Source organism: Drosophila ficusphila, unplaced genomic scaffold (assembly GCF_018152265.1).
Source record: "Drosophila ficusphila isolate 14025-0441.05 unplaced genomic scaffold, ASM1815226v1 contig_106, whole genome shotgun sequence".
NCBI classification, from domain to species: Eukaryota; Metazoa; Arthropoda; class Insecta; order Diptera; family Drosophilidae; genus Drosophila; species Drosophila ficusphila.
The window spans coordinates 845102-861389 of NW_025063993.1; the positions used below are offsets into that span (position 1 = coordinate 845102).

Below are 16288 nucleotides of genomic sequence, written 5' to 3' on the forward strand. Positions count from 1 at the left end.
TGCGACCAGGGAGCAATTGACCAGTACTCTGGAAAAGCCTCCCACTTCCTTAGCTTCTCCTTAGTTCGCCAGTCCCCCATCACGATGCAATTGCATACGTCTGCAAGCCACCGTTCTGAGGGACTGACCAACTAAGTCAGCTCCTCGCGAGACGTCGTCGCCTCGACCATGTATCTATTTTTTTTTAAATTGGGCGCCATTATGTTACGAACTGCTTTTTGGATGGGCAGTGCCGCTAGCTCAGCGATCTCTTTGGGCCAGGTTCTCCCCAATGCCCGCAGTCCGTCAACATAAACAAACAACATCGATAACGGTCGTCTCACAACACTAAACTCTCTGCGATCTCTAACAAAAATGTAAACAAACCAAAACATAAACATTCAAATACAAGGCGGCGGAAATTTGGATCTTTGGTGGCCATCGGTGTTCTTGGCCACTGCGTACCCACCCAACCTAGGATGCCTGGTAAGTGTTATCACCGCATCCCCCATAATGGTCAACAAGTCACTCCAGGCGACTAACTTAACTCCATCTCCCCCACAGAAAAAGGTCTAGCAATTCATCATCATTACAAACTGGCTTTAATTATTCAGGTGAGTATGATCGACATAGTTTCTAATATTTATCTAATCAAAAATTTAATCACATACAGGCCGCAGGATCGCTAATCGACCGCCGTCTTAAAATTTAGCGGTCAAAGCTAATTGTTAAGAAAAGGACCGGAAATGTTCTGCCACCCTTATATCGGCAGAATTCTTTTGTTAACGCAGCTTAAAATTAGGGTCACCTAATCCTGAAGAGCTCCAAGGGAAAAGGAGGGACGCCGAAAGGTATGGGAGATTTACACACTCGATTCCTTCATCCTAATTAATTGCGACCCTTTTATTTTAGCAACCGTCGATCAAGGGTGAATCTTTGGAAGGACGCCCAATAGACTTAACAATATAAGGTATTTGAATTCTTAAAAACTACACATTATATTAATTGATTTTCCTCAATTTCAGGAAGTGGTGGGTTTGGGCTCGGCCCACCAGGAAATCGCACCACCAGGAACTCGGAGGCTTATGGAGTTTGGCTGGCCAACCTCGTGGTACCAACCGCTCGCGAGGAAAACTGGCCACTATCGGAGGCACCACGACACGGAACGGACTCACCGGAGATCTGGAGTCCGAGAATGGTGACTGGGTCGCTGATGATTCCCTCACTCTTGCGTAAGCCGACTTCGTTTCCTCCAAAAAAATTATTTGTACGAAAACGGCGTATCTTCCAAAATTGATTATCTCCAACCAGGGAAAATGTGGATCTCCTCCAAAATAAATTATACTGAGGCTCCTCCAAAATGAACGTGGTACTCGCAATAATATGTAGCTCCTCCAAAAATATGGTGTTCTTTGAACAATGTGGTTTCTCCAGAAATATTTATTGGGTTTCTTCAAAAAGAACGTGTTGCTCAAGAAAAAATGAGGCTTCTCCAGAATAAGGCAATCTTCAAAACAGGTTATATCGTCTTCACGAAAAATATGCATTCCTCAAGAAAAAGAATCCCGGAGCCCTTTATTATGGGACCCCGGGTTCCCTAAACAAAAATAAACATTTTATTTTTACTAAAGAAAATTACAAAAAAAAACTAACTCACTTTTCACAAAAGTTTCACAATGCCACTACGAGTACAAATCCCCGTCCACCACGCTTGTCTTTTCCGATACCACTAAACTCTGATCCGTAATATCACGCCATGTGCCCTACCATCTCACCCAGGCTCTCTCGAAGATGGTCAACGGACATCCCCAAGGCCATCTAAGAGAAATCCTAAGCCCAGGTTACATGTTTACATTTTACATGATCTGCCCAAGGCCCAAAAGGTGGCGCTGCCCTAACCATCGCTATTTGATCTGATCTATCGATAGCTCCTCCTGGAATCGACTCCAACTGCAACAAGTCTAAGCAAAATTGTGCGTGTAGCATAGTGCATATAACAGTAGTTAAACTTCTAGGAGTGAGAGAGATATAGGAAAAGCAAGAAAGAAGAAAAAAGAGAAAGAGAGAAAATATATAAAAATAAATGTACACCATACAAAAATTAAAATAGGAAATTGGTTAATTGCATATTTACATCCTCACTCAGGAAAATGTACAACATTTTCTGTGAGTAGAACTGTACAAAATTAATACTGGAAATGTTTTATTTGCTTACTAAAACCGATTGTTTAAGAATGAAAAAATATTTTTTAGAGGTAACAGAAGGCCTCAAAGTATTCGGCCACGTCCACCAGGGGCAAGGGGCCACTTCCCCCTTCCGCACCATGGAATTTGGAGCGCTGGCGGTGGTCCTGCATCTCGAATTGTGGCTTTTCCGTTTGATGCCATCGTTTTTCTCGGTTGTGGTGCCGATGCATGCCCCGGCCATTGGCTCCTCCCGGTCATATTTGGTTTTTGTCCCGAAAATTTTGCAAATTCCCCTGATATTTTTTCCTTTGGGTGCTTTGCTTTATTTCCGCGACTCGTCTGTTCCACTAATTGCTCTAAAAACCCAATCAAGGGCAAACTTTTGATGCAAATTACGATTTGATGACACCTTTAAAAAATGTTTCTTATATCTGACCGTCACCCGCGAGCGTTTCTCTCTCTCTCTCCCAGTGGCGTAGCGTGCCTTGTCGGGGCCCCGTATAAAAATTTTTTTGGAGGCCCTTATATGGAGGTAAAGATTTTTCACAAAAGAAAACAAGAAAGGAAGCTAGCTTCGGCAAACCGAAGCTTTTATACCCTTGCAGTCATCAAATATGTCGAAAAAAATACATAACTACACACCTTTTGGGAAAGTTTCAGCAAGATAGCTTTAAAACTGAGAGACTAGTTTGAGCGGAAACGGACAGACGTAGACGTGGCCCGGGGGCCCCCAAAGTGTGGAAGAGTGAATATTTAAAATTTGATTTTTATTTGTAAAATGGGTAAATAATCTGATAAATAAATATTTCTTCTCACAATATTTTTTATACCCTTGCAGAGCAAAAGGGTATTATAATTTCAGTCAGAAGTTTGCAACGCAGTGAAGGAGACACCTCAGACCCCATAAAGTATATATATTCTTGATCAGCATCACGAGTAGAATTAGAATACGTCTGTACGTCTGTCCGTTTCCGCGCAAACTAGTCTCTCAGTTTTAAAGCTATCTTGCTGAAACTTTCCCAAAAGGTGTGTAGTTATTGCACGCAGTATATAAGTCGGAACGGACCAGATCGGCCGACTATATCGGATAGCTCCCATACGAGAGAATGAAATTAAAAATTCTCACGCCGTTGTTTTTGATCAGATCCGAGTATAGCCGTCTTTTGAACAATAGTCGAAAATATAGAAAATGAATAGAAAAATCGTCTTAGCTTCGATGTTGTTTAGCCGTTATGTATTTTTTCGACATATTTGATGACTGCAAGGGTATAAAAGCTTCGGTTTGCCGAAGCTAGCTTCCTTTCTTGTTTTCTTTTGTGAAAAATCTTTACCTCCATATAAGGGCCTCCAAAAAATTTTTTATACGGGGCCCCGACAAGGCACGCTACGCCACTGGGAGAGAGAGAGAGAAACGCTCGCGGGTGACGGTCAGATATAAGAAACATTTTTTCTGATTTTTAAAGGTGTCATTAAATCGTAATTTGCATCAAAAGTTTGCCCTTGATTGGGTTTTTAGAGCAATTAGTGGAACAGACGAGTCGCGGAAATAAAGCAAAGCACCCAAAGGAAAAAATATCAGGGGAATTTGCAAAATTTTCGGGACAAAAACCAAATATGACCGGGAGGAGCCAATGGCCGGGGCATGCATCGGCACCACAACCGAGAAAAACGATCGGGGCCCCGTATAAAAATTTTTTTGGAGGCCCTTATATGGAGGTAAAGATTTTTCACAAAAGAAAAAAATATTGTGAGAAGAAATATTTATTTATCACATTATTTACCCATTTTAAAAATAAAAATCAAGTTTTAAATATTCACTCTTACACACTTTGGGGGCCCCCGTGGCCCCGTATAATTGATACGGCAAATACGGCGGTAGCTACGCCCCTGGTGCTGCTCCAAATCAGGCCGATGATGAGTTGGCACCGTACTTGCTGAGTAGTAGCGGCTGTCCAGGTAGATATATGAGAATTGGCGACCGGGCTGCTGCTCCTAGGTGTCCACTGATGGTGTGGCACCGGTAGGGTGCTTGATGATGCGTGATGACTGCCCCCATATTCCCCTGACCTTCAGCACAGTGGGCGAATGACGGCGATAGCCGGAGTAAAGTTTATGGAGCTAAGTGCTCTTTATTCAAATAATTATAAAAAAGAACTGAGGATCCAAGAATCACCCAAGATTTCTACCGACTGTTTGTTATCCCTCAGTAGAGTTAACTGGCACGAGCATCCAAATGCTGTGTCAGCGATTTGGCCGTTGCTGGTCGGTCGCCGACTCTGTCTGGTTAACTTCAGTTAACTTGTACAAGGAAAGACACAAGTGTACATAACTTGGAAACACAACTACATATGTACGTAGAAGAAACGACAGCTAAACACTTTTTACCAATTTTGTATACCTGTCGTATGTATGTAGATTTAAAAAAAGGAAGTTTGCGTACTTATTCCCTAAGCTATGGGTCGTAGATTTAAATTGAATTTTAATAACACTGCTGAACTCTAAATCGAATATTTTTCTGACCATTTGTATGACATGTTCATGAAGTTTCAAATTTTTTTGGTAATGAAGCATCGGGTTCAAATAAATAGAATGCTACAACTTGGGAACAAGAATTTAGAGATCTTATTTTATTTAAGTGCTAATGTTCAATTAGTTTATATTTTATTTGGAAATATACTTATTATGTATAGATAAGTCCTTTCCGTCATATGTTATCCCTTCATAAAAAAATTTTCGATTTGAGCGACATTCAGGACCGCATTTAGTAGAACCACAATTTTGGCATTCATACCAGCAACCATCACATTTATCGTTCATGCAGTCACCTACAAAAAAATTATTTTTTTTATTTGTTGATTTCAATATATTCTACTTACAAATGTCTAGTCCGCTGGTCCGAATTTTTCCGTATTCATCATATACGCTGCTTCTTCCACAATGTTGCCCTTTCTTTTTGCCTTTTTTTTATTTATTTCTAAATCGTGTTTTGCATCGTCGTTGGAAACACAATTTTTTTTATTTCTTTGTCGCAAGTTGCGACCAATAGAATACTCAGGATTCATATTTGCACACATATCTTTCAAAATCAAATATATGCTGAGAAGCTGACGTCAAGCTAGCGGCATTGCTTCGCAGATAAGCAATGTGTCATAAGGGTTGTTCTTATTTTTTTTGCACTATATATACGGTTCACACTTTTACTTTGGTAAAAAGTCTAAGCAAAATTGTGCGTGTAGCATAGTGCATATAACAGTAGTTAAACTTCTAGGAGTGAGAGAGATATAGGAAAAGCAAGAAAGAAGAAAAAAGAGAAAGAGATAAAATATATAAAAATAAATGTACACCATACAAAAATTAACATAGGAAATTGGTTAATTGCATATTTACATCCTCACTCAGGAAAATGTACAACATTTTCTGTGAGTAGAACTGTACAAAATTAATACTGGAAATGTTTTATTTGCTTACTAAAAACGATTGTTTAAGAATGAAAAAATATTTTTTAGAGGTAACAGAAGGCCTCAAAGTATTCGGCCACGTCCACCAGGGGCAAGGGGCCACTTCCCCCTTCCGCACCATGGAATTTGGAGCGCTGGCGGTGGTCCTGCATCTCGAATTGTGGCTTTTCCGTTTGATGCCATCGTTTTTCTCGGTTGTGGTGCCGATGCATGCCCCGGCCATTGGCTCCTCCCGGTCATATTTGGTTTTTGTCCCGAAAATTTTGCAAATTCCCCTGATATTTTTTCCTTTGGGTGCTTTGCTTTATTTCCGCGACTCGTCTGTTCCACTAATTGCTCTAAAAACCCAATCAAGGGCAAACTTTTGATGCAAATTACGATTTGATGACACCATTAAAAATCAGAAAAAATGTTTCTTATATCTGACCGTCACCCGCGAGCGTTTCTCTCTCTCTCTCCCAGTGGCGTAGTGTGCCTTGTCGGGGCCCCGTATAAAAATTTTTTTGGAGGCCCTTATATGGAGGTAAAGATTTTTCACAAAAGAAAACAAGAAAGGAAGCTAGCTTCGGCAAACCGAAGCTTTTATACCCTTGCAGTCATCAAATATGTCGAAAAAAATACATAACTACACACCTTTTGGGAAAGTTTCAGCAAGATAGCTTTAAAACTGAGAGACTAGTTTGTGCGGAAACGGACAGACGTAGACGTGGCCCGGGGGCCCCCAAAGTGTGGAAGAGTGAATATTTAAAATTTGATTTTTATTTGTAAAATGGGTAAATAATCTGATAAATAAATATTTCTTCTCACAATATTTTTTATACCCTTGCAGAGCAAAAGGGTATTATAATTTCAGTCAGAAGTTTGCAACGCAGTGAAGGAGACACCTCAGACCCCATAAAGTATATATATTCTTGATCAGCATCACGAGTAGAATCAGAATACGTCTGTACGTCTGTCCGTTTCCGCGCAAACTAGTCTCTCAGTTTTAAAGCTATCTTGCTGAAACTTTCCCAAAAGGTGTGTAGTTATTGCACGCAGTATATAAGTCGGAACGGACCAGATCGGCCGACTATATCGGATAGCTCCCATACGAGAGAATGAAATTAAAAATTCTCACGCCGTTGTTTTTGATCAGATCCGAGTATAGCCGTCTTTTGAACAATAGTCGAAAATATAGAAAATGAATAGAAAAATCGTCTTAGCTTCGATGTTGTTTAGCCGTTATGTATTTTTTCGACATATTTGATGACTGCAAGGGTATAAAAGCTTCGGTTTGCCGAAGCTAGCTTCCTTTCTTGTTTTCTTTTGTGAAAAATCTTTACCTCCATATAAGGGCCTCCAAAAAATTTTTTATACGGGGCCCCGACAAGGCACGCTACGCCACTGGGAGAGAGAGAAACGCTCGAGGGTGACGGTCAGATATAAGAAACATTTTTTCAGATTTTTAAAGGTGTCATCAAATCTTAATTTGCATCAAAAGTTTGCCCTTGATTGGGTTTTTAGAGCAATTAGTGGAACAGACGAGTCGAGGAAATAAAGCAAAGCACCCAAAGGAAAAAATATCGGGGGAATTTGCAAAATTTTCGGGACAAAAACCAAATATGACCGGGAGGAGCCAATGGCCGGGGCATGCATCGGCACCACAACCGAGAAAAACGATCGGGGCCCCGTATAAAAATTTTTTGGAGGCCCTTATATGGAGGTAAAGATTTTTCACAAAAGAAAAAAATATTGTGAGAAGAAATATTTATTTATCACATTATTTACCCATTTTAAAAATAAAAATCAAATTTTAAATATTCACTCTTACACACTTTGGGGGCCCCCGTGGCCCCGTATAATTGATACGGCAAATACGGCGGTAGCTACGCCCCTGGTGCTGCTCCAAATCAGGCCGATGATGAGTTGGCACCGTACTTGCTGAGTAGTAGCGGCTGTCCAGGTAGATATATGAGAATTGGCGACCGGGCTGCTGCTCCTAGGTGTCCACTGATGGTGTGGCACCGGTAGGGTGCTTGATGATGCGTGATGACTGCCCCCATATTCCCCTGACCTTCAGCACAGTGGGCGAATGACGGCGATAGCCGGAGTAAAGTTTATGGAGCTAAGTGCTCTTTATTCAAATAATTATAAAAAGAACTGAGGATCCAAGAATCACCCAAGATTTCTACCGACTGTTTGTTATCCCTCAGTAGAGTTAACTTGCACGAGCATCCAAATGCTGTGTCAGCGATTTGGCCGTTGCTGGTCGGTCGCCGACTCTGTCTGGTTAACTTCAGTTAACTTGTACAAGGAAAGACACAAGTGTACATAACTTGGAAACACAACTACATATGTACGTAGAAGAAACGACAGCTAAACACTTTTTACCAATTTTGTATACCTGTCGTATGTATGTAGATTAAAAAAAAGGAAGTTTGCGTACTTATTCCCTAAGCTATGGGTCGTAGATTTAAATTGAATTTTAATAACACTGCTGAACTCTAAATCGAATATTTTTCTGACCATTTGTATGACATGTTCATGAAGTTTCAAATTTTTTTGGTAATGAAGCATCGGGTTCAAATAAATAGAATGCTACAACTTGGGAACAAGAATTTAGAGATCTTATTTTATTTAAGTGCTAATGTTCAATTAGTTTATATTTTATTTGGAAATATACTTATTATGTATAGATAAGTCCTTTCCGTCATATGTTATCCCTTCATAAAAAAATTTTCGATTTGAGCGACATTCAGGACCGCATTTAGTAGAACCACAATTTTGGCATTCATACCAGCAACCATCACATTTATCGTTCATGCAGTCACCTACAAAAAAATTATTTTTTTTATTTGTTGATTTCAATATATTCTACTTACAAATGTCTAGTCCGCTGGTCCGAATTTTTCCGTATTCATCATATACGCTGCTTCTTCCACAATGTTGCCCTTTCTTTTTGCCTTTTTTTTATTTATTTCTAAATCGTGTTTTGCATCGTCGTTGGAAACACAATTTTTTTTATTTCTTTGTCGCAAGTTGCGACCAATAGAATACTCAGGATTCATATTTGCACACATATCTTTCAAAATCAAATATATGCTGAGAAGCTGACGTCAAGCTAGCGGCATTGCTTCGCAGATAAGCAATGTGTCATAAGGGTTGTTCTTTTTTTTTTTGCACTATATATACGGTTCACACTTTTACTTTGGTAAAAAGTCTAAGCAAAATTGTGCGTGTAGCATAGTGCATATAACAGTAGTTAAACTTCTAGGAGTGAGAGAGATATAGGAAAAGCAAGAAAGAAGAAAAAAGAGAAAGAGATAAAATATATAAAAATAAATGTACACCATACAAAAATTAACATAGGAAATTGGTTAATTGCATATTTACATCCTCACTCAGGAAAATGTACAACATTTTCTGTGAGTAGAACTGTACAAAATTAATACTGGAAATGTTTTATTTGCTTACTAAAAACGATTGTTTAAGAATGAAAAAATATTTTTTAGAGGTAACAGAAGGCCTCAAAGTATTCGGCCACGTCCACCAGGGGCAAGGGGCCACTTCCCCCTTCCGCACCATGGAATTTGGAGCGCTGGCGGTGGTCCTGCATCTCGAATTGTGGCTTTTCCGTTTGATGCCATCGTTTTTCTCGGTTGTGGTGCCGATGCATGCCCCGGCCATTGGCTCCTCCCGGTCATATTTGGTTTTTGTCCCGAAAATTTTGCAAATTCCCCTGATATTTTTTCCTTTGGGTGCTTTGCTTTATTTCCGCGACTCGTCTGTTCCACTAATTGCTCTAAAAACCCAATCAAGGGCAAACTTTTGATGCAAATTACGATTTGATGACACCTTTAAAAATCAGAAAAAATGTTTCTTATATCTGACCGTCACCCGCGAGCGTTTCTCTCTCTCTCTCCCAGTGGCGTAGTGTGCCTTGTCGGGGCCCCGTATAAAAATTTTTTTGGAGGCCCTTATATGGAGGTAAAGATTTTTCACAAAAGAAAACAAGAAAGGAAGCTAGCTTCGGCAAACCGAAGCTTTTATACCCTTGCAGTCATCAAATATGTCGAAAAAAATACATAACTACACACCTTTTGGGAAAGTTTCAGCAAGATAGCTTTAAAACTGAGAGACTAGTTTGAGCGGAAACGGACAGACGTAGACGTGGCCCGGGGGCCCCAAAGTGTGGAAGAGTGAATATTTAAAATTTGATTTTTATTTGTAAAATGGGTAAATAATCTGATAAATAAATATTTCTTCTCACAATATTTTTTATACCCTTGCAGAGCAAAAGGGTATTATAATTTCAGTCAGAAGTTTGCAACGCAGTGAAGGAGACACCTCAGACCCCATAAAGTATATATATTCTTGATCAGCATCACGAGTAGAATCAGAATACGTCTGTACGTCTGTCCGTTTCCGCGCAAACTAGTCTCTCAGTTTTAAAGCTATCTTGCTGAAACTTTCCCAAAAGGTGTGTAGTTATTGCACGCAGTATATAAGTCGGAACGGACCAGATCGGCCGACTATATCGGATAGCTCCCATACGAGAGAATGAAATTAAAAATTCTCACGCCGTTGTTTTTGATCAGATCCGAGTATAGCCGTCTTTTGAACAATAGTCGAAAATATAGAAAATGAATAGAAAAATCGTCTTAGCTTCGATGTTGTTTAGCCGTTATGTATTTTTTCGACATATTTGATGACTGCAAGGGTATAAAAGCTTCGGTTTGCCGAAGCTAGCTTCCTTTCTTGTTTTCTTTTGTGAAAAATCTTTACCTCCATATAAGGGCCTCCAAAAAATTTTTTATACGGGGCCCCGACAAGGCACGCTACGCCACTGGGAGAGAGAGAGAAACGCTCGAGGGTGACGATCAGATATAAGAAACATTTTTTCTGATTTTTAAAGGTGTCATCAAATCTTAATTTGCATCAAAAGTTTGCCCTTGATTGGGTTTTTAGAGCAATTAGTGGAACAGACGAGTCGAGGAAATAAAGCAAAGCACCCAAAGGAAAAAATATCGGGGGAATTTGCAAAATTTTCGGGACAAAAACCAAATATGACCGGGAGGAGCCAATGGCCGGGGCATGCATCGGCACCACAACCGAGAAAAACGATCGGGGCCCCGTATAAAAATTTTTGGAGGCCCTTATATGGAGGTAAAGATTTTTCACAAAAGAAAAAAATATTGTGAGAAGAAATATTTATTTATCACATTATTTACCCATTTTAAAAATAAAAATCAAATTTTAAATATTCACTCTTACACACTTTGGGGGCCCCCGTGGCCCCGTATAATTGATACGGCAAATACGGCGGTAGCTACGCCCCTGGTGCTGCTCCAAATCAGGCCGATGATGAGTTGGCACCGTACTTGCTGAGTAGTAGCGGCTGTCCAGGTAGATATATGAGAATTGGCGACCGGGCTGCTGCTCCTAGGTGTCCACTGATGGTGTGGCACCGGTAGGGTGCTTGATGATGCGTGATGACTGCCCCCATATTCCCCTGACCTTCAGCACAGTGGGCGAATGACGGCGATAGCCGGAGTAAAGTTTATGGAGCTAAGTGCTCTTTATTCAAATAATTATAAAAAAGAACTGAGGATCCAAGAATCACCCAAGATTTCTACCGACTGTTTGTTATCCCTCAGTAGAGTTAACTTGCACGAGCATCCAAATGCTGTGTCAGCGATTTGGCCGTTGCTGGTCGGTCGCCGACTCTGTCTGGTTAACTTCAGTTAACTTGTACAAGGAAAGACACAAGTGTACATAACTTGGAAACACAACTACATATGTACGTAGAAGAAACGACAGCTAAACACTTTTTACCAATTTTGTATACCTGTCGTATGTATGTAGATTAAAAAAAAAGGAAGTTTGCGTACTTATTCCCTAAGCTATGGGTCGTAGATTTAAATTGAATTTTAATAACACTGCTGAACTCTAAATCGAATATTTTTCTGACCATTTGTATGACATGTTCATGAAGTTTCAAATTTTTTTGGTAATGAAGCATCGGGTTCAAATAAATAGAATGCTACAACTTGGGAACAAGAATTTAGAGATCTTATTTTATTTAAGTGCTAATGTTCAATTAGTTTATATTTTATTTGGAAATATACTTATTATGTATAGATAAGTCCTTTCCGTCATATGTTGTAAGGGTTTGTAAAAACGCCTTACAAGTTTGAGTGCAGGAGAGCCGCATAGCAACAGCGGGATGCGCGGCATGCAGAGGAAAAAGGGAAATAGCGGTGCAAAGGACTTTGGACTCGATGCTGCGGTGAGTCTGCAGACTTTGGACCCAATAACGGTGAGTCTGCGGACTTCGGACCCGCGCAAAGAGGAGAGACCGTGAACTAACGGTACCGTTCTGGACTTGGTACCCGTTATAACGGTGAAGTTCTGGACTTTGTACCCGTTATAACGGTGAAGTTGGCGGACTTTGGACCAGCACAAAGAGGAGAGACCGTGAACTAACGGGACTTGTGCTGCCCTTTGGACCCGATCACGCCACTTGTCCTGCACTTTGGACCCGATCACGCCACCGAGGGAGGGAAATAACGGGACCCGGGTGGCATATAAAAAGAGGACGCGTGCAGGAAGCTGGACAGTCAAGTGAAAGTCGTGCAAGTGACCGTATCAACGCGAGGAGTTAGAAAGGAACCGCCTCGGAGGACGGTCGTGTCCAAGACCCGCCAAGACAGTCAAGTGAAGTCGTGCAGCGAGATCGTACCAACGCGAGTGAAACCCCAAGTAAAACACCAAGTGCCAAATAATCCGGAATCAAGATCGCCGAGTCAAGAAGCCCAACGACGGTCACGTCTACATAAGCTGAGACTGCCAAGCTGAGATCCCGAGGGTACAAGGTAAGTTGTAGGGTGCGTCTACGAGTCTCGAAATCGACGAAGTTGGTGGAGTCTTGGCAGTGGATGTTGTGCGAAAGGTACCCAGCGTCGGTACCCCATGAAAGATTGAGGACCTGCTGAGGGCCAGGCCGACGAAGATCCAGCGGAGTTGTGCGAAAGGTACCCGGCGTCGGTTGCTCATGAGAGATTGAGAACCTGCTGAGGGCCAGGCCGACGAAGTCCCGACCGAACTCCGGGGTGGAGCGAAGAGTGGTGACTGCAGGCATCACTGCTTAGCCCCGCTAGGGAGGTTCTGCCTAACATCCTCCAAGGTTGTGAGAGGCTCGTAGCGTGCCTAGTACGCGACCGGTGCCCGAAAGACTCGGCAAGGCAGAGGACGCACGACAGGCGTGCCGCTGTAGAGTCGACGCGGGAGCCATTACCGGCGTCAACGAGGGAGATCGAGTCATCAGATAGCAGAACCACAAATCCAATATCGAGCTACAAATCTACGTACAATAAACCCAACAAGTATTCTTAAATCTAACCTAACTCGCTGTTATTCTTTGGTCTCGGGGTTACGCATCAATAAATTTGGTGGGAAGAACACACAAACTCTTCTGAGCTAGCCGCACGTTCACGTAGCGAGCGGAGAAATAAAAGCAGTTCGTTACATCTGGCGCCCAAGCGTAATACTCAGACCAAAGTAACCAGAAAATAGATTTAGAATGGGGAAGTCCTGGTTGTACAACCTTAAAAAGGACGATTTCCCGGCGATCGCAAGCGCCCTAGGCATCGAGCTAGAGGGCCTTGTAGATGAAATGAGGCGGACACTGGCCGAATTCATCGACCACTCCGAACATGACCATGAAGCGCTGGCAATTCTGGCGGCCCTGGAAAGGGATTACGCCAAATACCCGTCGGTCGGCCTGAAAGTCACCGGAGCCGAGGGCCTGGTGCGCAGCCTGGACGTGAGCAGCATGCAGAACGCCGGCAGGAGCAGCAGCCGCGACCGACGGGAGAACAGCAGGGAAAGGAAGAGCGACACCCGCGAACAACGAGCGGAGAACGGCAAATCCGGACAGGATTATGCAAAAATCGCGAAACAAGTGAGGGAGTGGAGTTTCCGTTATGACGGGAATGAGAAGCCACTGGAATTCCTCGAACAAGTGGAGTGGTCGGCCATGACGTACGGGCTGGACATCAACCAAATTCCGAGGGCGATGCCGGAGCTCCTTCAGGGCAGAGCGTTAAAATGGTTCATCGCGAACAACAGGTTCTGGGAGACCTGGGGCGGATTCAGCCAGAGCTTCCAGGAATTCTTCTTGCCCAGGGGTTTCATGAACAAACTCGCAGATCAGGTCAGGCAGAGGAAGCAGAACTACGGTGAAAGCTTCAAAGACTACATGGTAGACATGCAGACACTGATGCGACCCCTGGGTATGAACAAGGACGAGATCCTGGAGCGGGTTAAAGAGAATAGCACCCCAGCATTACGGCTGTTTATACGCCCGTACAGGTGCCAGAACCTAGACACCCTGATGGCATTAGCGGACGAGTTTGAGGAGCTTGACCAGCAGAGGGAGCGGTTCGAGCAGGAGAACATCCCGAAAGCCCGATACCATGTGCCGGCCATGAGGAGGGAACCGGCAGCAACGTGCAGGCGCTGTCAGGAGGAGCCAGACGAGCGTAACGCACGGCCCGGATATGTGAACAATCCATCACAGGCATGCCGGAGATGCGGAAGCCAGGACCACTGGGCGAAAGAATGCCGCAACCGAAGAATAGCGTTCTGTTGGAGATGCGGAAAAATAGGCGTCACGAACGGCGAATGCTGCGCGCGAGCGGGAAACGCCAAGCGACCTCAGCCACCGAGGGGCGGCCAGGGATCGCAAGGTGCTGCCTCTCGAAATTAATGGGCGACCTGAAGGCGGAAGAGATGCAGCTGTCCGCCACAGTGCTCATAAACAAACAAAAAGTGAAGGCCACGGTGGACACTGGCGCCACGGCAAGTTTTATAAGCGAAGAGTTGGCGGACAGGCTGCAGGCCGCCGGTAAGGTCGTACCAACGAGAAGGCAGGTGCGCATGGCAGACGGAAGATGCGGGAGCATCCAAGCACAGCTGGAGATAGTGGTTGGTCTCGGGACGAGGAAGGTGTTGATGCAATTATTAATCCTCCCAAGAGTGATAGACGCCCTAGTTTTGGGCTGGGATTTCCTCACAAAAATAGGAGCGGAGGTAAAGTGCGCAGGACTCGAGGTGGCGATACCAGCAAGGAAGCGCAGACTAGGAATGCTGGAAGAGAGACTGTCGGTGGCAGTGGTAGAAACACCAGAACAGTTTTCGGAAGAGGACATCGCCAAATTCCTGAAGGAGGAGCTGAAAGCCCTGGAAGAGTCAAGCGGAGCATCGAACATAGCCGTCCACAAGATCACGATGAAGGACGACCAGCCAGTGAAGCAGCGGTACTACCCGAAAAACCCCAAAATGCAAGGGGAAATAAACGAAAAGGTAGACGAGCTGCTGGAAAAAGGATGCATCGAGCCGTCAAGAAGCCCGTACAGCTCTCCAATCGTCATGGTAAAGAAGAAGACGGGAAAATGGAGACTGTGCGTGGATTTCCGACAGATCAACGCAAAGTCGGTAAAGGATGCGTACCCGATGCCTATGATAAATTACATCCTGGATCAGCTAAGGGAGGCACGATACATCAGCAGCCTGGACTTGAAGGATGGATACTGGCAGATACCGCTGGAAGAGAAGAGCAGGCAGTATACCGCGTTCACCGTCCCAGGAAAAGGACTGTTCCAATGGAAGGTGATGCCATTCGGGCTGCACTCAGCGTCGGCAACGTTCCAAAGGGCGCTCGATCAGGTCATAGGGCCTGAGATGATGCCGCACGCCTTTGCGTATCAAGACGATATTATCGTCATCGGACGGACGCTGGAGGAGCATAAAAGAAACCTGAGGGAAGTGTTCCGAAGACTGAGAGCAGCGAACCTAAAAGTAAACGTGGAGAAGTGCAAGTTCTTCAGAAAGGAGCTGCAGTACTTGGGACATCGCATCACCGACCAAGGAATTGGAACTGATCCGGAGAAGGTGGCGGCGATAGCGCTGCTGGAACCCCCAGCCAACGTCAAGGAGCTGAGGCAATACCTGGGAGTGGCATCATGGTACCGACGTTTTGTACCCGACTTCGCCACACTAGTCCAGCCGCTTAATGCCCTACTCCGAAAGAAGGTGAAATGGGAGTGGACCGAGGACCACCAGAAAGCGTTTGAGGCGGTCAAGGCCAGGCTAGTCGCAGACCCAATCCTGGCATGCCCAGACTTCACGAAGACGTTCATCCTGCAAACAGACGCCAGCGACTACGGGCTCGGCGCCATACTCACGCAGCATTCGGACCAAGGCGAGAGAGTAATCTCGTATTCAAGTCGCTCCCTAAATGGAGCGGAAAGGAATTACTCCGCAACGGAAAAGGAATGCTTGGCGATTGTATGGGCCATAAGAAAGTTGCGACCATACCTGGAGGGATACCACTTCAAGGTAATCACGGATCATATGGCACTGAAGTGGCTCAACAGCATAGAGAGCCCGTCGGGAAGGATTGCAAGATGGGCACTGGAACTCCAGCAATATGATTTTGAGATATCCTACCGGAAAGGCCAACTTAACGTCGTGGCGGATGCCCTGTCGAGACAGCCATTGCCAGCGGAATGCCGCCGCATGAAGACAAAGAAGGCAGACCCGAAGACAGCGGAACAGGGACGAGATTGGATAGCAGAGATGAAGAGTAAGGTAGAGCAAAACCCGCAGAAATACCCGGATTA

The 16288-nt window shown here is 43.8% G+C and overlaps 2 protein-coding genes and 1 long non-coding RNA gene across 5 annotated transcripts; 1 reads left to right on the top strand and 2 right to left on the bottom strand.

Annotated features, from left to right (window-relative positions):
• The first annotated feature begins 183 nt into the window (after nucleotides 1-183).
• Nucleotides 184-1658, top strand: LOC122320734. 3 transcript variants are annotated; one of them, XR_006245788.1, is made up of 5 exons: nucleotides 184-465; nucleotides 544-593; nucleotides 653-830; nucleotides 892-949; nucleotides 1005-1658. It is a non-coding gene; the product is annotated as an uncharacterized LOC122320734 (long non-coding RNA). The 3 variants fall into 3 exon arrangements; XR_006245789.1 differs by having other exon boundaries at nucleotides 653-1211; nucleotides 1291-1658; XR_006245787.1 differs by having other exon boundaries at nucleotides 653-1658.
• Nucleotides 1659-4765: 3107 nt separating this feature from the next.
• On the bottom strand, nucleotides 4766-5294 carry LOC108094553 (ARL14 effector protein-like). The gene is given in 3 exon segments (XM_043207703.1): nucleotides 4766-4991; nucleotides 5043-5103; nucleotides 5106-5294. Coding segments are annotated over 3 exon segments (360 nt in total). The 5' UTR covers nucleotides 5241-5294; the 3' UTR covers nucleotides 4766-4827.
• Nucleotides 5295-8208: 2914 nt separating this feature from the next.
• On the bottom strand, nucleotides 8209-8735 carry LOC122319906 (ARL14 effector protein-like). Its single transcript, XM_043207782.1, is given in 3 exon segments — nucleotides 8209-8434; nucleotides 8486-8546; nucleotides 8549-8735. Coding segments are annotated over 3 exon segments (360 nt in total). The 5' UTR covers nucleotides 8684-8735; the 3' UTR covers nucleotides 8209-8270.
• Between the last annotated feature and the right edge of the window lie 7553 nt (nucleotides 8736-16288).